The sequence below is a fragment of the Sturnira hondurensis genome, unplaced genomic scaffold, assembly GCF_014824575.4.
Source record: "Sturnira hondurensis isolate 20B ecotype Veracruz unplaced genomic scaffold, ASM1482457v3 Scaffold0022215, whole genome shotgun sequence".
Classification (NCBI taxonomy): Eukaryota; Metazoa; Chordata; class Mammalia; order Chiroptera; family Phyllostomidae; genus Sturnira; species Sturnira hondurensis.
Genome location: NW_028094846.1, coordinates 11226096 through 11249014, shown reverse-complemented (window position 1 = coordinate 11249014; position 22919 = coordinate 11226096). Strand labels below are relative to the sequence as shown.

General features: G+C 52.7%; 1 protein-coding gene across 2 annotated transcripts; it reads left to right on the top strand.

The window, feature by feature from the left end:
• Positions 1-4926: 4926 nt before the first annotated feature.
• RGS16 (regulator of G protein signaling 16) lies at positions 4927-18610 on the top strand. 2 transcript variants are annotated; one of them, XM_037035065.1, is made up of 6 exons: positions 4927-4931; positions 12920-13088; positions 13856-13966; positions 14717-14781; positions 15067-15233; positions 16705-18610. In XM_037035065.1, the coding sequence occupies exons 2-6, from the start codon at positions 13045-13047 to the stop codon at positions 16924-16926; spliced, it is 609 nt and encodes a 202-aa protein (XP_036890960.1). In that variant the 5' UTR covers positions 4927-4931; positions 12920-13044; the 3' UTR covers positions 16927-18610. The 2 variants fall into 2 exon arrangements, with proteins under 2 accessions (XP_036890960.1, XP_036890961.1); XM_037035066.1 differs by lacking the exon at positions 4927-4931 and having other exon boundaries at positions 12872-13088; positions 14720-14781.
• The last annotated feature ends 4309 nt before the right edge of the window (positions 18611-22919 follow it).

Below are 22919 nucleotides of genomic sequence, written 5' to 3'. Positions count from 1 at the left end.
TGCCTTGTCATTGTACAAAGCCTCATAACCCGGGTATAATTTCGTGGAGAGGTACAATGGGAAGGTCAGACTTCTCGTTTTCTTTCGTGTTTTGCCTCCGCAGTCGTCTGCAGGATGGGCACTCAAGTTGAGAAATTAAGTTACGCTGTAGAGGTTGTGGACTGGAATCCACACCTGGTATGTGTGCCTTCTCACGGAAACTAGTGTCAAATGTGTCAAATAATAATGACATAAAATCGGCCCTTAGGCCCCAAACGCAGGCATTCTGGATGCGCTTCCGCAGGCTCCCTGGCTGTTGTCTGGCTTTACGTGGTAGGTCTAGCCTGTGTCCATCACTGAAGGAGGCTGAAGAATGAGCCTCCCCTGCACCATCGACTCGTACACCGTCGGGGGTCGCCAACCCTCCAGAGGGGACATCAAGTAGAGGCGGCTGAAACTGCTGGCCTTCCTGGAGAGAATCTCAGTCTTTTAGCTCAGGGACCACACGTGTGTGCACCCACATACATGTGCATGGACACATGGGCTGAGTTCCTAGCTCACGTAACCCAGAGAGAGATGGTGGGGGTCGGGGGGAGGTCCAGGCTCATTTCCAGTCTGATTCCTGCCCAGGGGTCTCCAGGCAGAGAGCCCAGTGCCTTTGGACATGTAACCATGGTCCCACACAGGCGCCTAGGGATGCTGGGGGGGCGGGGGCAGTGCTGCTTCATATAGTCTGTTAGTTCCAGAAAGGCAGGGTGGAGAAGAGAGCAGTGGCAGGGCACGGCGGTACCCAGGAGGGTGACCAGGGGGACTGGACTGCCCTGGAGCTCTGGGAGAAGCAGCCCTACCGCCCTCCTCATCTCCCCGAGAGCCCCGGGGCTGAGGCAATGTGTCACCGTATTTGCAGCAGCTCTGCTAAGCTGTGTCTCAGAGAAGCGAGAGACAAACCTCCAGAGGTCTGCATGTTTGATTCACACCTAACACAGCAGCTGTGTGCTGCCGGGGTCTGTGCCAGCAGCCGCCGCTGAGTCTCCAGCCTTGCAGTCATTTTGTGCGTGTCTTGTCCGGGCCTTGGGGAGAGGTGTGAGTGATGCAATGCCAACCGGTTCTCCTTGAGAGGGATGACTCAGGCACTGACTCTTTGGGAAAGCAGAAACCTGGCCCGGGAGAGGACACTTAGCAAGCGGTGGCAGCCGCCTCTTCCTTATATGCATCGGTGAGATGCTTTTCTCCTAACAGACGCATGCAGATGACTCTCTAATAACACTGGGGAGCCTCCTAAAAATCTCAGACAGCCTCATGAAATACACAAACGAGGCCACGCTCTGTATTTCAAAGGGAGAAACTGAGTCTTGAATGGCTAGATGGGTGGCCCATGATTAATCAGTAACAGAAAGGCCCAGGAATCCATATTCACTGTCACTGCCTCTCTCTTCCTCTGTCTATTCTTTTTGACCAAATGACCCACTTAATAGCACTGATTTATTATGAGAACACTACGTAGAGACATGTAATCTGATGAAAAAAGAAACAACCCAAGAAAAAATTTAATTTAAAATATGAATGTCTTAGGAGATGATCACATTAATCAGCATTTGTTTCACTTTACAAGATGATGCCTCCGGGAGTCCATTAACGGGGAGCTTCCCTGGTACATTTAAACACCAGCGTGTGGATACTTGCTTCCCAGGCGAAGTAGGGATGGGAGGGGGCGATGCCAATTTAAGCTGGATGAAGTACCCTGATGTCAATGAGTGCCGAAGCGTGGTTAGAGATGAACAATTCCTGACATGACGGTGTATATAGAATTGATTCATAGAAATGCAACTCACATACAGCTTCGGGGCCCATAGTATTGAATGAAAGCAAGACCTGCCTTCAGCAGAAACACAGAACCCCAGAGGGGCTTTCTGGAGGCCCCGTGGGCCAAGCTCAGAGGGGTAGAGGTGTCTGCCTTGACAAGAAGGGACCAGAGAACCCTGCCAAATGGCCTGAGAGCTGGGCTGCCTGGGAGGCTGGGACAGCTTCAGTCCCAGGGTATATCAAGATGGGCTAGAAGTGATTGGCAGGTAAAGCCTGTTGTAGAGCCTGTGGTCCTAAATCCAGACGGAGTTTACTGTCTTGCCCCTGTGTCGCGACCAGGTTTTGGGGGCGAGGATCATTTCTGTGCTGAAAATTTGTCTGAATTTCAACCCCCTTAGGAGGCAGCCTGTGCGCCTGAGAACATAACAGACCTGCATTCAGATGTAGCTCAGCAGTTCCCTACTTTGGAGAGCCTGGACCAAATCTATCATCTTTCCAAGCCCTAGATTCCGCATTTGAAAATGAAGAGCGTTATTAACTACCTTGCAAGGAAGTAGTGAGGCCTAGAGGTGATGTCTGTGAAGGATTTGTGTGTAACAGGCACTTAGAATTAGTGGCTATTATTTTTATCAGAAAAGAGGCTAACATCTCATCCGGGAAGAAAGTCTGCATCAGCCAAAATGGCTGGGAGGGGGGAACACTTCAACATAGCGGATGGGTATTCTGGGCCCCTCCCCCCTCGCCACCCCGCCTTAATCTCAGGCCTGCATATTCATCAGCCCCGGGACCTGCGCCAGCAATTGCCCATGTCTACCCAGCACAGCTTGGGACTTTGCATCCGAAGCAGCAGGGCGCCAATTAGGTGCACCCATCTGGGACTTTGAATCAGGAGCTGGTGATGCAAAGAAGTGGGGTGTGGGGAATCCGCTTGGGGGTTAGTGGTGGCGGCAGCATCCGGTTTCCAGGGCGCCAGGGCCAGCCCGGGTGTCTGGGGAGTTCCAGCGCCCGCTGGGAGCGGGCGGAGGCGTCGGGTCTTGGCCTGGGCATCTGTTGGCACCTCCGAGTGGTTTTGCGGAGGGATTTTTCTCCGCCGAGCCTCCGTCTGTTCTTGTCTGTGTTCTGAGACTTCCTGAAAATTCTGTGGGCTACCCAAAACTCCCTTTAACAGTTTTTTTTTTCTCTTTCAGTCAGACGACATCCAATTCTGTCTTTAGCCACAGGAAGTTGACTTAGTATACCTTTCCGACCACCTTGCTTAAAGTAGTTCCCCTTGACCTTCCATTTCCTTTGTATGTTAATCACTGTTGGCGATCGTTTCACCAGTGTGATACTTGTTCATTGTCTACCATTCCGGAATGTAGAGGGAGGAACAGGTGCTTTTCGGGATTTTATGATTTTTGTCCCTCACTTCAACCTCCACACTCCAGGAGGACGCTTCATCCAGGGTCAGGCCCTGGCATTGGCCCAGGGTCCTGCCAGGTCACAGAACCAAAGATCTAGTCTCCAAGGTGGCTCTCCACTTCAGAGCACTTTGTGTGTGTCGCCCACATTTTGTTACATAAGCATTCCCAAGTAAGCACTCAGAGCCCGGGAAGTCAAGCGTCTCTGAAAACAGCGGTTCATGGAACTCGCCCCTCCCCCCAGGCCTCTCACTGTCTTTCCCCAGCTGCTGGGTTCAGGGCCACGGTCAGGGCTTCCAGGAACAGCTGCTCCCCGGGGCGCTCTGGGCCTTGGACGACGCGGCAACATCATCGGGACGTAGCAGCTCACCCGGATGCGGCTCGGGGGTGGCAGCCAGCCAAGACGCCACATCCCTGGATGACCGCTTTTCTCCGGCATCAGTGTGCTTCTTTCCCCAGGGACCCGGCCCTTCCGAGGCAGAGGACCGCGGGCCACGTGAGCCCATTGTTTCTGTGCGTGTGCTCTGCGGGGAGACTGGTGGGGCTGTGATTCCAGACGTTCGCTGCTCTATTTTAAGATTCTCCATTCTGTTTCCCAGCAGTTGTCACTTGGTCAGAGGAAAGGGAAAGAGGGGGTGGGAGAAGCCGGAGGCCCAAGCCAAACGGTGCTCATCACTCCCAGCTGGTTGGAAATTCCCACCCTCCAGGGAGACGAAGCACCGCCCCCTCCCCACCCCCAGCCTCAAACTGCGTGACTCAGAATTCTTCACTGGCCATGAGCTGGACCTAGCCTGGCTCCTTTTCCTAACAGAAGTGAGGATAGCCCTGCATTGTTTGTGTGAGTCTTGGACATCCCAGAGCACACTCACACATTCCCCCCTCCCCCCCAACCCATTTGTTGGGTCAGACAGCCTTGTTATTACTTCTTGTTTGCCAGTGAGAAAACATTGGGGCACAAGGGAGGCTGGTGACGGCCGTGGGTCACACAGCTCGTTGGTCATAGAACCAGTCGCAGAGGCTAGATCCTGTGAGTTTTAAGTTCTGTTCTGCTATTCAGGAAGAAGTTCCGCCATGTGTCGTTACCTCCCCCCCATTTCACGGTAGCTTCCCCGCGCTCCTGGGCATCTGTCTCAGGGAGAATGAGCATCTGTCTTATGCAGAAGGAAGTGTGGTGGCTCCCTGCTGCTTGGGCTTCTTGTTCCTCAAGTTCAACCTTACAGGAGAAGACATTCATGTATGCAAATAGTCAGTGACTGAGTGCCTACTGTGTGCAGCTACTGTGCTGGTTTTTTTTTTTTTTTTTTGCAGGTTCACAATGGGTGGAAGAGAGAGTTGCTAAACATAAAATTGCAACAAATGAGAGTAAAGAGGACTTGGAGGCTATTTGGAAACAGGAGGAATAGAAGTGAGGAATCATTGACCATGAATGAGATTTCTTCTAAAAGCAACGGAATTAATTAATGACATTAATTTAGTCAAGCGTGGTGGCATGTACCAGGTACTGAATTCGTTTTGGACAAGTTAAGTATGAAGACACCTAATGGTGGAAAGATGGGCCTTGAATTTTAGCAGGGGTCAGAGAGATAGGTTTCGGGGGGTGGGGGTGTCATCATCATACAGACAGGTGGAAGCAGTAGCCCTTATCCTGGTAGAGACTCTAGTACGAGAAGAGAGGTAGGTCAAGGCCACAGCCCAGGGCAGCAGCTACACTGAAAAGACAGATAGAAGATGAGGGGAGCAGCCACAGAGGTGGGAGAAGAGCCAGAGTGTGGTGGGCCCCCCTGGCAGGACGGCAGCAACCACTAAATGAGCCCTTAGGTGTGCAATTCTGAACTCCAGCATGGGACCTTGTGACTGCTGAGTCAGTGAAGGTGCCATTCTTGGAGAGGGGGGACACTTCTCCACGAAGAGCACAGACCCCAGGGTCATGAGTTGTTGAGAGTGACTCGGCTGGCCTTCCACAAACTGCACTTTGAAAGCTGACAGTCCTTCTTCCCCGCCCCCCCCCCCAGGAACTCTCTGTGGCCCCTCCCAGCACGTGAAGCCCAGATTGAAATCTATGAGAAAGCAAAGCCTCCATTCCCCAGTCCTCTTGGAGCTGGGGATGAGAGCACTGGGGAACCCAGGGCAGGAAAGAGGTTTCCACCACTCTGGAGTGAGTGGCTCACTACCTGGACGCTGGAGTCAGGTGTGCAGTATCAAATCACAGCTCTGCCTTCTGTCCCTGCCTTGGTTTCCCAGTGGGTAAAACAACAACACTCAGAGTACCTTCTCCTGAGGTCAGTGTGAGGGTGAAATGGATGAGAACTGGAATATGCACCATGTAGCCCAGAAAATGCCCACTCAATGTGACATCGCTCTGAGTGCAGTGAGGGGGGGGGGGTCAGGAAGTCCAGGGGCTTGGAACCAGCAGGCTCCCCCTGGATCTCACTCGCAGCAGCACAGCCAGCAGGCAGGGTGGGGAGGGAGTGCTCACTGGGGCTCAGTCACACAGCTCACCGCGTGTCTCCCTGTGTTTGGGTGTGTGGAGCCCATTAGGAAGAGCTCATTTCTTTCTCTGCAAAACATCTCACACCTCCCACTGTGTTCTCCCCTTTGTCCCCCTGGGCCTGTTTCTGGGACAGCTGCTGTGTCAGGGGCTGATGGCCTGGGAGCTTGTGAGAGGACCACCTGTTCCCAGTGCTCCCTCCCACCCACCTCCGCCAGCCCAGCCTCCAGCTGCTCACACATCAAACCACGTTTCTCCCTCTGCTCAGGCCTTGCAAGCACACTGAGAGGGACACGTTTCCACACAACTGAGCGCAGGGGACTCACAGCTAGTGTTGGGGCTTTGTCGAGCCTCCCCTGTTTTTCCTACAAAACCTACTTTTCCTCTGACGCCCCTGCATTGCCTCCCCCTCACCATTCCTCACTCTCCCTGTGGACAGAGGGCTTATGGATGGTCACTCAGAGGAGGGGGAGAGGGCTGCATGCAGGGCAGGTCCTAACTGCCAGGGGGTGGCAAAAGCCCCTCCTCTAACTGACATCTCTGCACGTGTGTGTGACGTTCACGTGCTGGGGCTTGTGCTCCTGTGGCCCTCATGTCTCATCGGTGGCTGTGTAAGCAGCTAGACACCCTAACTAGGACAGTGTGGAGAAAGGGCCTGATATAGTGGCCGGGGCCAGTGTGAGAGCAGCTCAGGGCCCAGAGGGCAGGGCACTGAGTAGCCCTGGGTTCAGACCTGCTAGATGGAGCTGGGTTCCAGTCCTGGCGTGTCTAGTTACAGGGTGTGTCACTGCGGGTGGACCACTTACCCTCACTGCTGCCCACCCCCATCTGTAGGGGTGGTGCTGGGTGATGCTGGATCATGGGGGGGACCCACAAAGGCTGTTTCTCTTCCTCCAAGACAGGGTTGAGAGCAGGGCTACGTGTTAACCAGCTGCAGCCTACAGAAATTTGTTTTTACTACCAAACACAGGGCTCAGGTCTGCCCACAGCTTCTGCCTAGCACAGGCCTCCCTGTACTAACCAGGGAGCTGGGGGGAAGGGTGCGAGGTGTGCTGGGGGCTTTCCTTACTGAAGGCCTTCAGAGAGGCAGGTCAAGATGGCACAGGGTCCCCGTGTGTTTGGTGTCCTGTGCCCAGTCTGAGCCGGGCCCTGGAACCATTGACACCTGCCAGAACCCCCATGCCTTTGTGCCGTTTTGCCTGTACTGGGGGACTCCGCAAGCCACAGCAGGGGACGTGTTCGGGAGGTGCATAATAAGTTCCACTGAGTCATCCAGCCTGTCTTCACCCCATTTCCAGAAAGTTGTCTGAAGTGTCTGTGATCTCAAGGCTCCTGGGGAGGCGGGGTTGGCAGGGACTCTCCAGAGACAGCCACCCTCTGGAGTGGATACGTTCCTTCACTCCTCACTTGGCATTTTACGACTACCTGAAATGTGCCACTGCGCTAGGCTCCAAGATTCAGGGTTCCAGGCCTGCCTGAGTGAGCACCCACACCTCAGAGGCAGCTCCCCAGTGTCCCCGGAGCGAGGGGTGCTCCGATGTGCTGAGGTTTCCCGAGAAATGAGGGTGGGTGTCCTGGGACATCAACTACTGCTTGTAGAGGTTTTCCTCTTTGGGGGTCTTCCAGGCTCCTGTTTCCCGCCCCCCCCCACAAACGTGCACACAATGTGAGAGCAAAATGGTATTTCTTCTCCACCTGTTCTATGTCCCTGTCGCTCCTGCCACACCCACTAGGCTGATCACAGAGTCTGCCATGAAAGCCGGGTGCCTCTCTTTGCTCTGCAACATCACCAGCACATCAGTGCTGCTGGTGCCCCGTTGGAGAAGGTGGTAGAGGCAGAGAGTGGGTCAGGACCCTCCCCAATCTGTTAGGTCCCCCCCAGGGCGCATTTCCTGCCTGGACAGGCCCACCTGGCCCGCCTGACTTTTCAGCTCTGGAAGGAAGACATGCTCACTCTTCTGCCAGGGCAGAGCTGGACGCTGGGATTGTCAACATCCCCTTTCAGTCCTTTGCAAATCCCAGGCCTCGCCTGCTTCCCTCTAACCTTTCCTTCCAGGTGGCTTTTCAGGGCCTCCCTTGATGATTGAACGAAAAAATCCAGTTTTCGAACAACTTTGTCACTACGTCTTAGTGGAGGTAAGAGACTCGACCTTCGACATCTGTGACAGATGAGGGAGGGGGTGGGGAGGGAGGGCGAGAAGGAGGAAGAAGACGTTTAGAAACCAGGTTCCCAGGTAGTTCGTTCTCCTGTTTTGGAATTGGCAGGATTAGGGGCTCACTCACTGTCTTTGATTTTGTTAGCACTTCAGGGGGCGCACTGATAGGACACCCAGGGTGTTTGTAGGTGAGCGCTGAGGTGGCACCATGCAAGGCTGGGGAGAAGCCTAGGACAGGCACACTGCGGGGGACCCTGCGCATGGGCAGTTAGGAGGAGTTCAGGAGTCTGAGGCAGGCAGACAGTCAGTCCACTTAGGGGGTGGGGTAAGGCAGACCCTCCCTGCCAGGCAGACAAGCCCTCGTGGGTGCGGCAGAACACAAAACATGGAGCATGAGGCCTGGGAACAGCCACCCACAGCCAGCATTCAACCACCAAGAGAGCACAAAGCACCAGGGCCTCCGTCTACCAGCACTCAGGCTGCACCAGGGGCTGAGGGGAGCAAAGGTCTCCAGGACCTGACCATCCCAAAGACTAAGGGAGCGGAGGCTCTGCCTCCCTCACAAGCTCCTGGGCTTCTTCTGGGTGGGATCCAGGTCCTCAGTGAGTGATGAGGGATGATGGGGAATGGCGGCCGGCAAAGCATTGAGCTTGGAGTTTTCTGCGAAGAGAAACCAAAGCGGAGGTATTAACCGAGGGGCCTTTGAAGACAGCCATGTGCCGGAACTGTATCCACACGGAACAGAGGAAGCAAGAAAGTCCAGGGCCGGTGATGACACACAGCCAAGGGCAAAACAGAATGCGGAAAATGTGAACGGCAAGAGAGGAATGGGGTGAGCAGGGAAGGGGGGGTGGGGAGATGACACAGCAAGGAGAATTTCAGAGGACAGAAGGATGAGTTGTAGCATCCTGCCAATCTTTCCCAAGCTATGCTTCCTTCTTTCCATAGGGGGTAAATTCTGAGTTCTGGAAAATGCTGTGGTCAGCTGGCAAGGCGTATGTTTAGGAACATGGGTTCTGGAGTTGAACTATCTGAGCCCAAAGGCCAGCTAGACCTGTGGCTGCTGTGTGACCACAGGCAAGTTGCTTAACCACTCTGTGTCCCAGTCTATTCAAACGTAAAAGGGGGAAAAGAAAGGACCCATCTCATGTGGCAGTTGTGAGACTTGAAAAAACAGAGCCTGGCACAAAGTGTAAGTGTTCAGTAACTGTTAGTTATTATGATTTGTGTGGAAACAGAGGCCAGCCGGCGGGCCAACATTTCTAGACTATACATGGCACTGGGCACGACGCTCAGGGCTGAAGACGGAAGGAGAAAGCACTTTTGAGCTGGGCCTAAAAAAGAAGGAGAACAGCCGAGAAGAGTCAACACTGACCTTGTGATTCTAGGACCCAGACTAGTAACTGCCGCTAAGAGCAGGTGTCTGTCACGAAGCAGGTTTCCCGAGTGATGGCACGTGACGCAGTGTCACTGGGTAGTGGTCACGAGGGTGCATGTACTTGTCAGAAATCATCAAATGGAGGCTTAAGATCTTTGCATTTCATTATATGTAGGTTATTTATCAATATGCGAATAAAATTGGTTTCTTGGAAGTAGCTTTTTAAAAAAGATTGAATTTATTTATTTTTAGAGGGGAAGGGAGGGAGAAAGAAAGCGAGAGGAACATCAAANAACATTTCTAGACTATACATGGCACTGGGCATGACGCTCAGGGCTGAAGACGGAAGGAGAAAGCACTTTTGAGCTGGGCCTAAAAAAGAAGGAGAACAGCCGAGAAGAGTCAACACTGACCTTGTGATTCTAGGACCCAGACTAGTAACTGCCGCTAAGAGCAGGTGTCTGTCACGAAGCAGGTTTCCCGAGTGATGGCACGTGACGCAGTGTCACTGGGTAGTGGTCACGAGGGTGCACGCACTCGTCAGAAATCATCAAACGGAGGCTTAAGATCTTTGCATTACATTATATGTAAGTTATTTATCAATATGCGAATAAAATTGGTTTCTTGGAAGTATCTTTTTTAAAAAGATTGAATTTATTTCTTTTTAGAGGGGAAGGGAGGGAGAAAGAAAGCGAGAGGAACATCAAAGTGTAGTTGTTTCTCACATGCCCCTAACCGGGGAACCTGGCCTGCAACCCAGGCATGTGCCCTGACTAGGCATCGAACCAGCGACCCCTTGCTTTGCCACAGGCTGACACTCAATCCACGAAGCTACATCAGCCAGGGCTCTAATAGGAAGTATCTTTTAAAATGAGTTATACAGGGAGGGCTGGGGCCTTCAGGGGGTTGTAGTTATAGGCAGCGTGGCACCTGTGTAACCTGCCGACTGCTGTGTTTGGCTGCATTTTCAGGTGAGGCAGAAGGACCTGAAGTCCGATGGTTAGAGCCTTATAGGCCGTACATAGAAGACCGAGCATGTTCCTAGTATCCTTGGGTACCACTGGCTGAGACTGCCCTGCCTCGGAGGCTAGGGGTCCCCAGGCCAGGTTGGGTAGAGACCAGCAGGTCTCCCACACTCTCACCCTGTCAGAACTCTGCCCAGAGGGGAGGAGGAAGGGAGGGAAGAGGAGAAGAAAACAGGGAGGAATAGTACAGCCTTCAAAGTGAGCTGCACCCAGTGCCCTGAAGGATAATTGGGGGAGGGTAGGGGAACTGTCATTTCCTACACCCAGGCTGAACTCAGTCAACTTCCCCTGCCCAGGAGGGGAGGGCACCCATAATTCTGTCACAACCCAGGCAGGAAACTCGCCCCCAGGACTGTCTGTCTCACTGGTCAGGAAGTGATTACTCTCTGGTCATCACCATCCAGCCACTTTTACGTTTCCAAACCCCACAAGCCTAAGTGCCTCTGTGATTCAGGAATTCCTAAATCTTTCTGTGGCCCCCGTGCTGCCCAGGTGCGAGCTGCCCCCATATGTGCCCCCGAGCTCTAGGAGTTGAGCTCCTAGATATGATATGATATAATATAATATAATATAATATAATATAATATAATATAATATGTTATAATAGCAACTAACCAACCCCCTAACCCCCAGGGAGACTGGGCAGGGTTCAGCTGAGGCTCTTCAGAGGGCAATGTGTTTTGCTTAACTTCTGCAGATCCTGGCTAACGAGGGGATCTGCTTGAAGCGCCCCCGCGGTTCTGATTCGGGTCTCTTTTGCTCTAGCAATGCCTCCGGAACCACCTCGCAGGCCTTACTGCCCCCCTCCCACCCCCAACTCTGCCTTTTCCCTTTACCTCCCCCCACCAGCTTTCCTTGGCTTTCTCACTGAGCTCTCAAAACAGAAAACCTCTTCTTGTTTCTCTTTGTTCTGATCCTTTACTCCCAGGCCTTGCCGAGCAATAGCAACTCCTAGATGCCCCCTTATGAAATAAAAACCTAAATTCCAAGAGACACAATTCACTAAATTCATTCACTGCTTTTCCTTATTGCCTAGCAATCCCTGTGTTCAGTAAAAAGGAGCACCTACATTTACTGAGTGCTGACCACGTGCTGGATTCTGTGCTTACAGGTTGTTGCCAGTGCAGTGGCATGCCCCTAAAACTCCCTCTTTGGGACCGAGGCCCTCATCCCCTGCCCCCCAGAGCGTTGTTTGCTACAGGTTCACAGTGCAGCCTTTCTCTAGGGGTCACCCTCGCCAGAGGGAGACGTCACCTTGTTTAATATAAAGCCATTTCTTGGGGCATCTGCCACCAGTGAAAGGGTGGTGTGGGGGCATTTGCCCCCTTGCTTCAATGGGGGCCAGCTTCAAGGGGCTGTCTGTCCCTCTCTGGCATTCACCTCCTCCCTCTGCCGGCCTAGCTTCCCTCCTGCCCTCTTGGTTCTTAGAACTTCCCCCCCAGCACTTCTCTGCCTCAGAGGAATTGAATTTCCTGTTTCCTGGGAAACTGAATCTAAGAAGGAGCTTACTGACACCTCCCAACCACCATTTGGAATATATGTCTCATGTTCTCATCTTAAGAGACGAGGGAAACGAGGCATGGACAGGTTAAGAAGTGTGCCCAGGTTAAGGTTAAGGAGTCTTCCGTCAGTAAATGGTAAGGCCATGATTTGAAACTGGGGTCTGGCTCTACTCCACACTGGCAACCTCCCAGGCAACCTCTTCGTAGCAATCCCAGAGGGAATGAGGGGCCTTGGGGGCGGGTGCTGTAGCGCCTCCTTGGGGGCATGAGGAGAGAGGCAGGAAGGACATTCACTACATTTATCTCAGAGATTAGGACGCTGAAAGGGCAGCTGCTTTTCCCCGGGGCCATTCATGGGTTACAAAGACAGTGAGACCCTATGGTTTTTTTTCTGGGGAGGAAGTCAGTAGAAATGCATAGTAAATTCATACTCGAATTCTGGTGTGACACTTAACTGTGTAACTTGGAGCAGTTATTTAACCTAAGTCTTAGTAGGAGTGCCCGATACGTAGATGCTCAACAAAGTCCCCACCTCCTCCGTGTGTCTGCTATTTCCAACTCCAGGTGTTAGGCAAGTCTCTTTAACTTTCTGACTCCGTTTCCCATGTCTAAAATGGAGGCGATGAGGAGATGATGATAAAGGGCTTACTTAGCCCCGTGGCCATCCGGGCAGGAGCACGGGAAATGGCTAGGGATCAGTATAATCACGATGCTGTCCCGCCCGGGGTTGTATTTGAGGACCAAACAGGCTCAGGCTGCGATCGACCCCGTGTGTGTCTCCCAGACCCTCACCCCACTCCGCAAATCCTTCTCTACCTCTGAGTTGGTTTCCAGCTTATATTGTACAAGAGGCCAGCGGGGTATTCTTTTCCTGCTAAACTGGGTGTGTGCGTCTCGTCTTCGTGTGACTTCCCTGCCGTTTCTCCCTCCTCGTGCCAGCGTCTGCCAGGAGGAGGGCAGCCCCGTGTGCCCCACAGTGTGAAGGTTGCACGCGGGTTGGGGAGCAGCCCTGGGCTGGGCTGTCAGCCAGTTCGGCTCCCCGGCCCCGCCTCTGCCTCGGCGGCGCTCAGTCCGGCTCTCGGATTGGTGGGCGGCCAGCAGTCGGCCCCGCCCCCTCCGAGGGAATAAAAGCCGCGGGATAGCGGGCTCCTCGCGTGCAGCTGGATAAACTCAGCCCGAGCGGACGAGAATCAGCCACCGCGTATCAGCTGCCGAGAATCAGTCGCCGCGGATCCTCTGCCTCCTCTCACTCCCGGTGCCGGTTGGAGCCCGCCACGATTCTCCCCACGACGTGCTGCCCTGCACCCGCAGCCATGTGCCGGACCCTGTCCGCCTTCCCCACCACCTGCCTGGAGAGGTAAGAGGAGCTTGTCCAGCTGCCGGGAGGAAGTGGGGTGGCAGGTTTGGGGCCCCGGGTAGGTTGCATGAAAGGAGAGGCTGAGGTCGGCTTGGCGCCACACGCTCGGATGTGTCCCGTGGAGTCTCAGAGGAGCACCGGACCAAGGGAAAGGAGAAGGGAAAACAGGACTGTCATTCCCTATCCTCCGATAAATGGCAGTCCTTCTCAGGTGACCTGCTGAGACCACGTTGGCATCACCTGGACCGTCTCCCCCAGTTTCTTAAGCCCTTGGTTTTTATTCTACAGCTCAGATCTCTGGGCATGGCCTCCTCCGGCCCTAGGAAGGCAGGGAGGTGTTTTCCAAGTCCGCAGGTTAGGAATGTGCCCACTTCCCAGAGAGCTACCCACCTGCTTCCAATCCTTGCTGGAGCTCATGGTGGGGAGGGGAAAGGTAAAGACAAGGAGTCAGTTTCTACACAGTCCCAGAAATACTCGTGACAAGCCCAGAGGGTGAGAGCAGTGCGACTTTAGTGTCTGAAGTGCTGTAAACTCAGGATGTGTAAGGCAGGCACGGGTCAGACATTGCTTTCATTGTTTGGGGGCTTTCATGATACTAAGGAGAGAAGCAAAGTTTAGGCCCTGGGAAGAGCCAAGCGTTCCCAGGAACCCTTGAGGCTGGAATTGGGGTGGTGCCAGCCTGACCTCTCTTCTGAGACCCCAGAAACCCCTGTGCCCTGGCTGAGCAAATGGAGAATCCTTAACATGGTTCCTGCTTTGTCTTCCAGAGCCAAAGAGTTCAAGACACGCCTGGGGATCTTTCTCCACAAATCGGACCTGGGCTCTGATACTGGGGGTGTCGGCAAGCTTGAGTGGAACAGCAAACACAGCAAAGAGGGGTAAGTCCTGCCGACCAGCTTAGGGCCCCTAGAGGAGACGGGGCCAGGTATAGGATGGGAGCCATGAGAAGGAAAATACAAGGAGAAACTAGGATATTCTAGGGTGGACTTTGGTGACCCCTTCCCAGAGATTTCAGGGGGGCTTCTTGCTGGTCTGCTATGGCTGCCTGGCTCATGGGCAACTGGGTGGGTGGGATCAGAGATTTAACCCAGGGCTTGAGTGACCTGGAGATGTCATCACACACGCGGCCAGGGCCAGGACAGGGTCCAAGAGCACTTAAGGTTTGTCATCAACGGCTCTACTTCCATTAACATGCACCTCGCCTAGAGGCCCTTGCATATTGAACATCCACTGTGCCAGGCGCTGCACTGGGCTCTGGGATTCTGGGTCAATATAACCTTTATTCACATGGCCCTTATTTCTTTGGAGAAGTGTACAAAATGATGCTTGGAGAGTCAGAGGAAAAGAAAGGATTTGGGACAGCAAAGAGCCAGTCTTACAGTGATTCACTGAGAGGCACACAGTGGCTGGCTTTGGTTCCTGGTTCCTTACTTGTTTTCCAGGAAACACCACTGTTACCCCTAACCCCAATCAAGAGTTTGGGGAGTCAAATTCCAATAATCCTGGAGCAAGACTTTCTGTGAATTGTGCAACTCCCATCAGAGTTCTGGCTAGGAATTGTGCAATGCATGAATGTGTTGATTTTGTTTTCTTTGAATTAAAATCTTATCCCCCCCCCCCCTTTTTAGCAGAAACTTCTCAGAAGATGTGCTGGGATGGAGAGAGTCCTTTGACTTGCTGCTGAACAGTAGAAGTAAGTAGGACCCTGTTGCGTCTGACTGTGGCTGGCACATGTGTGCCCATGTGCTTGGGACCCAGCCAGAGGGAAGCAGGAGGCGTGGGCAAAAATCACAGTAGTAGTAATAATAATAATGATCCCTTAGTGTGTCAGCCTCTATTCACAATACAAAGGCCGACCCTTGTTTGGGAAAATTACGTTCTAAAAATAGAGCCACTGACTACAATGGCTGTCTTTTCTCCTGCGATTCCCTGCCGCTCCTCAGTCTGACCAGTCTCTTCCTCTCTCCCTCTGACCCAGATGGGGTGGCTGCCTTTCATGCTTTCCTGAAGACGGAGTTCAGCGAGGAGAACCTGGAGTTCTGGCTGGCCTGTGAGGAGTTCAAGAAGATCCGGTCAGCTGCCAAGCTGGCCTCCCGGGCTCACAGGATCTTTGAGGAGTTCATCTGCAGCGAAGCCCCGAAAGAGGTCAGAGCCGGAACATGTGCCCTGGGTCCTCCAGATCCTGCCTGCTCCTTCCCCACTGAGAATCGAGGGTGTGGGGGGGTCCACCAGGCAAAGGACTGAGTTTGGCAAGTAGATTGGCTTTGTTTAGCACGAGAGGGAATGGGCTGGAGCCTAGGAAAATCAGGCTTAGGTGCCATTGCCCTCAGACTCACTGATGGGGCTGGAGGGGCTGGCAGGGGTTGACTTCTGTCCATACCCACTCTTGTAGACGAAGCCCTCTTTAGAGGCCCCAAAACACGTATACAACTCAGGGGAGAGGTCGTCAGGGAACTTGTGTAACCTGCCTGTCTCCCCTGGCTGACCTGCCTCAGGTGGGCAGGTCTGTCTTTGGATAATGAACCTGCCACCTTCCCTCAGGCCTCCACTGCCTGGCACCTGCATTTGATAAAGAACATGGGGCCACCTAGTGGACAGATGACAGTAATGCTCTGCTTTTGTGCCACAGTTTCTATTTTGTTTTCTGAGCATTTTTATTTATTCCACATTATTCCATGCAGATTTATTGAGCACCAATTCCATGCCAGGTCCTGTTATAGTTATTGGGAGTAGAGCAGGGAGCAAAACAAAGCCTCCATCGCAGTGGGAGAAGATGCCAGTAACCAATCAAACAAACGTTTGCTAGGGGGTGACCTACCCTCTGATAAACATAACGCAGGGGACAGAGGGAGTCCCCGAGGAAGGAGGGAAGGAGCTGAGGTATTTCCACCTAATAAAGGGAAGTGAGAGGTGAGCTGTCTGATAAGATGACACGTGAACAGAGACTGAAAGAGTTATGGGAGGAGAGAACATCCTAACACAGGAAAGGGCAAGTGCAAAGGCCAGAGAGCGATGTCGTCATCACATACCAGCAAGAGGACCTGTGGGAACAGGGAGACTGGGGGAGAGAATAGGGGACGAGGTCAGGCGGGTGGCAGATGGCCAGGGGCGGAACCAGATAGCCATGTGGGCCTCGCACACACGTTGGCTTTTTCTCTGAGAGCCACGGGAAGACGAGAGAGCTGCTACCAAGCTCACTTGGGGTTTGAAAGGTCCAGTCTGGCTGCCGCGTGGTGAGCAGACCACAGGGGCAAGGGGAACAGGGGGAGACCCTTTAGCAGGCCCTGACACTGATCTGGAAGCGAGGCGGTGGTGACAGGAGCCAGGGAGGTCACAGACGGAGGGATGAAAAGAGGTTGCACTTGTAGACAGTCTTAACATAGCCTTGAGAATTCTGACAAGTACGAGGGCAGACAGTGGGTCAGATGTGGGGATAGGCCCACAGTTGAAAGCCAGTTGATAAGGGACTGAGGAGACCCCAAGGTCCTGGCTCAGAATCCAGGGCTCCTTGCACTGCCCCGTCTGCCAGTCCTTTCTGCCTCCACCTGCTGGGCCCCTCACCACGCCCTCCATCTCCCACCCCCACTCACCCATGTGCTTGCTCTCCTTCCCACAGGTGAACATAGACCACGAGACCAGGGAACTGACCAGGACGAACCTGCAGGCTGCCACGGCCACGTGCTTCGATGTGGCTCAGGGGAAGACACGGACCCTGATGGAGAAAGACTCCTATCCACGCTTCCTGAAGTCCACTGCTTACCGGGACCTGGCTGCCCAAGCCTCGTCCACCAACACCTCTCCGTCTGGCTGCAGCCCTGCAAAGCCCTTCCACACCTGAACCTCGTGGCAGTGAGGAGCTAGCCGGGGAGAGAGGTTCCGTCACCCAGCCCTGAGGCAGCTGCCCCTGTGTGGCAAGCAGGTTCTGCAAAGCAAGCAAGAGGACAGTGAAGGGAAAAGCTGTTTTGTTTTGGAAGCAACAGCCTCTCCTCCAGCTACTGTGGGACTGAATTTCACGCACGAGAGGGTCTCCTGCGCCAACTCCCAGGACTTGGGGATAAGGGCCGGAGATCGCCATTGCATGGTGCTCTCTGTGGGAAAGAATGGTGGAGCAAGAGTTGTCACTGGCTCTTGTTCTTCCCTACAGGGCAAGAAATGGCCCAAAGGGTTTGGGAAATGTGCACACAGAGGGAAACTCAGAAATGAGAGGGAAGGGTCGGGTCAGGTGTTCTGCCTGTTGAACAGTCGACTGATCACGTCCTGTTTTCCCGACTCCCAGACTGTCCTGGGCACAGGAGGGGGCCCCAGGTATGGACTCTTCCCATTCTGTCCACCTCCCCTGCCTCTGGGCTGCCTGAGGGCCCCTTAGCTTGTACTTGTTCACGCTCCTCTGTCCAGCCTCACAGTCTTTTCGGGCCCAGGGAGCTGATGTGATGTTTGCCCCAAGTGAGATTTTTATACCTCAAAAACTGGCCTCTGAGTCCCTTTTCAAGACAGTAGAGAGCCCTGAAGAGAAGCCATCTTGCTCATGTGAAATTAATCCTGGTGCTCTTGGTGACCTTGTTGGTGGCCCCCGGCCCTGTGTTTGTGGCAGCGTCCACTTGTGAGCAGGCCTGGGTGAGGGCCTCTTGCCGGGATGTGCCCCCTCTCGGCTCGGTTCCACCCCTGAATGTGGAGCCCCCGAGGAGCAAGGAGTGGGACCTCTTGGTGAGTGGCTAGTCAGCTCTCACACCTGGCAGTGTGCAGAGAGGGAGAAGGATCTTAAGAAACACATCTCTTGACAGTTTCTGAAAGTCCTGTTTAAATCAAGCCAATATTTTTGTGTGTGGGTATGAGAACAGGGAAAAAGAGGCACCCCAGAATGGAAGGGGGGGCTTATGTTTCCTTCCAGTGGACATGAGGTGCACTTACCAGATTGTTGGGGGAAATGGGGCAGGGACCATGCTGACCCTTGGACAGACCACAGAAGCTGGGAGTAGAGCCGTGGAGAGGGGCTTCTTGGAAAAGCAGGACTGGGGGAAATCAGAACCTGCCTGTCACCTCAGGGCATCATTGAACACACATTCTGAGGTGGCACCTGTACAGAGCTGGGGCTGGGGAGGTGACTAAACCAGGTGGCCCCTTGCACCCCAGGAAAATCAACCCTGTTCTCGCTGCACTGTGAGCTCCTCCAGGAGAAAATTATTTTTAAGTTATAACGTATTGTTAGTTTTGTGACCATTGTCAGAGCATGTTATTTTTTTTTACTGTTAGTATTATTGCTGTTATTTATTATTGTAATTTTCATTTGCCTCGACCTGAGACACTCAACGGGAGCTGGCAGCCCCGTCGCCCTCTCTCCGCCAGCCTCTACCTCTGAACGTGCTGGGGACCTCTTAGCGCCTGTCAGGAACTCCTCGCTGTTTAAATATTTATTTATTGTGGACAACTGGAGCTGGTTTCCGAGATGCGAATGATGTACTCGTCCCGTTTTTCCTGTTTCAGCATGTTTTATTCTTGTCAAATAAAAATAGAACCTAAATCGGCGCTCCTGTCTGCCAGGGGCTGTGTGGCCAGGGACACGGGAAAGGGAGGTGCCGTGGGGAGTCTGGTGCGGGGAACCGGCCTCCAGACAGAAGTCCCACGGGACAGATGGGCAAATTTCCCCATCACAGGTGGAGGCACGAGTGACGAAAGACCCCTGCTTGGCTGGGCACTGGCGGAACTGAAAGAGAGGGGTAGGGTCTAATGGTGGCCGCTGTGATTAGTGATTTCCTTTAGCTGATGACAGATGCAACTTGTGGTGGGCTGTGGTGTCACGCCCATTGGGCTCGGCTCAGCCTCTTGTCATTTCAGAGCCCATAGATTATCCTTTGTCCACCAGATGGAGACACAGCACAGCTGTCACAGGTTTTGCCGGAAACAGCTCAGGGGGCTGTTCCCGTGGTCGGGTAGCCAGGCGTCATTATCATGGTGTGGTCACTCAGGTGTTCACTTTAGCCCACTTTCCATTTGCATGAGTATTTTATAATTTCACAGACATTCAAGGGAGTCTTCAGTAGTTTCATACAAGGCTCTGAGATGGGCTGGGGAGGCCCCTCGGCACGTGAGGGTGCGCTGTTCCGTTCCGTGGGTGAGAAGGGTGAGCGAGGCCCGAAACCTTTGGGGGTAGGTTTCCAGGGACCCAAATGCATTCCCCTTTCTCTTCCTACTCAGCTTCTAATGTTTTTCTCGTTACCGCTATTTTTTAAAAAAGCTCTATGTTGAATTATCTGTTTCCATACAGATCTGGACCTTATGTTGATGTTTACTTCTCCCCTGTCATTAGTCTGAGGAAAGAGACTAGACCTCAGGTACTTTGCATAGAAAATCCTGGAATCACACGCTCAGCGCAGTTCTAAGGGGCAACTGATTCTGAGCGGTTCTGAATTTACGGGTCTGGGAAGGAAGTCGGGAACAAAGGTAGCAGGCCCCTGGCCTCCTGTAGTCTGGAGAGCAGCTCTGAGAGGTGAAGTGTGATTGCCTGGAACACAGACAAGGAAACTAGAGCCCCCAGAGGGAGGAAACGGCCCAGGGCAGCTGGCCAGAGAGCGAGAGCAGCGAGTGTGGAGTGTGACGGCGTGGCTGAAACTTGGGGGCATGCGTGCTCCGTGAAACAGGTCAGCGGAGAAAGGCAGATCCAGTACAGTTTTACTTACACGTGGAATCTGAAAAACAAAGAAAAAATCCAACAAACCAAACCAAACAAAATCAGACCGACAGCTGCCGGGGGAGAGGGGGCTAGGGGCGGGCGAAATGGGTGAAGGGGATCAAGAGGCACAAACCTCTCGTTATAAGATAAACAAGTGGTGGAGAAATAACATAAAGCATAGAGTGTATACACAATAATATTGTGCCAACTCTGTAGGGTGATAGACCTTGTAATGCCTATAAATATCAGATCACTATGGTGTACACCTGAAACTACTATAATATGGTATGTCAATTATGTCTCAATTTAAAAAAAAAGAGTAAGCGGCAGAGAGGAGATCTGAGCCCAGGTGCGCGGTGGGGTGCATCGCATCTGCGAGAGACGGGTAGAGGGAAGGGGAAAGATGGGGACCCAGGGAGGCAGGGAGGTAGTAACACCATCCTCTTCTCATACTTTTCTTCCATAGTTTTGCCTTTTTACATTCATTTATTCAGTGCCTCCTGTGCTCCTGGCAGAAAACCAGAAACAGCAATCATGCCAGCAGCAGCAAACGGCCTTGTTAAATGGTGGGGAAGGTTCTGAATGAGTTTAGACAAAGGCACACACGCGTATTTTCTGAAGCAATATGGGCGCCAGGGCGAAAAGGGGTGTAATCAGTGAGTGATAGAGAAGGGGGCGGGGATGACAGACATCCAGTGATGGACATCCAGTGGCTGCTGGCTGGCATCTCAATTCAGTGAGACCATCTCAAGGCTTGTTCCCATCCCCCCAGCCCTCCCTCTCAATATGGGGTGGTCTCAGAGCCCATGGTGTGGCTTCAATGTAGTTTGTATGCATTAGAGATAAAAGAAGAACAATTCTTTGCTGACGCACACATCTTGGGCTCAGGGAGAGTTTAAGTGATGTCCTGAAGGTTGCACAGCTAGCAAAGGTCTCTAATATCTTTGGTCTCATGGGTTCTGTTCTCCCCTGAAGCACTTCCGGCCTTTGGCTTAGCAGGTAAAGCACTTTCTGAGCAGGCTGCTAATGGCCTCTCAGGCCTGGTCTCTTGTTATCCCACTCGCCTGCCCCTTGGAAAAATAATCCCAATTCCCAGATAGATTCACCTACTATTTCAGTGTTTCTTGCTTTTACATGCTGGGCCACCTCCCTGCTGTGTCCTTTACTGTTATCACTGCTGCCCACCACCTCCTTAATCAGCCCACGGATGTGCCTTGCAAAAATGGCCCAAGGGCCTCCCTGGGGAACCTCCCTTAAGCCCGTGCATCTGACTGTCTATGGTTCTCCTTCCTATTGCACGGCGGCCAATGCTCACGAATAAGAGCACTTAGCTCCTTGCTTTCTGCCTCCCTTCACCAGATGTCAGACTCCTGGGGTTATGCACGTCCTCCTCTCCAATTTTCTACTCCCAGGGCCAAGCCTATGTGTGTTTAGCCAAGAGCTCTTCAGTTAATGATTAGTTTTAACCCCAGCAGGAGAAAAGTTTAAGTTTCCATTTCTAACTTCCCTCCAGATTTCTGTCCCTGGGTGTCCCACAGGCTCTTCTTAGGTAACACATTCAAAACCAAGGTCACCTCACTCCCCTCAGACACCCACTGCCTTCGGCTTCCTTAACGCTGATACACAGAGATGCCGCCTCGTCCCGGGGGCCCACCAAGTCTGACCTCGAGGAGTCCTTCGGCCTCTCTAATCAGGGCTATAAAAACTGCCTCCCACCTGCTCTCCCTCTCCTAACCTCTACCCCCACCCCCCAGCTCATTTTCTGTGCTGCACGGGTCTGAGCATATCCTGGCTGAATGAAAGCCTGCCTGTGGCTCACCTTTGACGACAAGAGAAAAGCCAGATCTTCCCAAGACATATGAGGCTCACTTTGGTTGACTGAAGTCCCTCTTCTGACTCAAGTCCCGCCCAGATGGACTTTGAATGACCTCTCCTCTCCTCCTCTTCCTCCTCCTTCTTTTCCTTCTCCTCCTTCTCTTCTGCCTCTATATTAGGGGCTGGGTAGTGAGGCAGGGAACGCCCTCCTTAAAATCCCTCCTCTACATTCACCCAAAACACTAGCTTCTCAGTGAGGCCCTTCCTGGATGCCCATGACACAGAATTAATGGCTGTCACTTCGGTGACTCTAGGACGTGCTCTTCTTACTGATGGCCACACCCATGGCGTGGCGATGTCACTGATCTCATCATAGCTCTTTTACTTCCATTAAACTGATCTCTTCGAGGCCAGGAGTCATATTATTCACCTTGACAAGCTGGGACAGAGCAGGTCACAGCAAAGAGGTTCACAGCCCGGCCTGTGGGGTCAGAAGCTTGGGTTGGAAGCCTGGCTCATTCGCTGGATAACCTTGGGAAGCTGAGCCTCTCCAAGGCTTAGTTTCCTGACCATAGGATGATAAGAAGAGCGCCCCCTGACAGAGGCCACTGGGTGAAATAAAAGTGTTGGCACGATGTGGATGTCCCAGGAACACTTGCTATTGTTGTTGTTCTTATTATTAATAATAATAACTGTTATCGATCATCTAATTCTAAGTACAGAGTAGGCATCGGTACATAACTATCGATTGACTTTTTCAATAAAAGGGATGAATTCAAAGCCAGGATGCCAAGTGTGCTTGTCTTCCAAGTGTGGGACAGCTGTGTCGACCCAGGGACGCATTTCCAGAATTCCGGATGCGGAGACCGGAAGTCGAGCCCGTAATCGAGATTGTGCTGCTCAAACACAGGTCCGGAGTGCTGTTTTCAAATCCCACTGCTGCTTGCTTCACACCGCGCCCCACCACCGCCCATCCCTCTCCCTCTGCTGCCCCCCTGTGGGTACATCATGCTCTGCTAGCTTTTTCCTCAGCATTGCTTGGCTTTCGTCGTCATTTAAGTCTGGCTCCTTCCTTTGGAATTATATCCAAGAGATATCCTTTGTAGTTTCATTAATTCATTCATTTTAATAAGACAATTATTAGCATAACTCCTGCTAAGTTAGCCCCGTGGGTATAAGGATTAAAATGCGTTTTCTTTAGTCAACAGGGTTAAAATGAACGTTCAGAACTGAAGTTCTTGGCCTAGATGGGGAGAAAAGGGAGCCCTCATGCACTGTTGGTGGGATTGTAAATTTGTGCAGCCACTGTGGAAAATGATACGGAGGTGCCTCAGAAAATTTAAAATGAA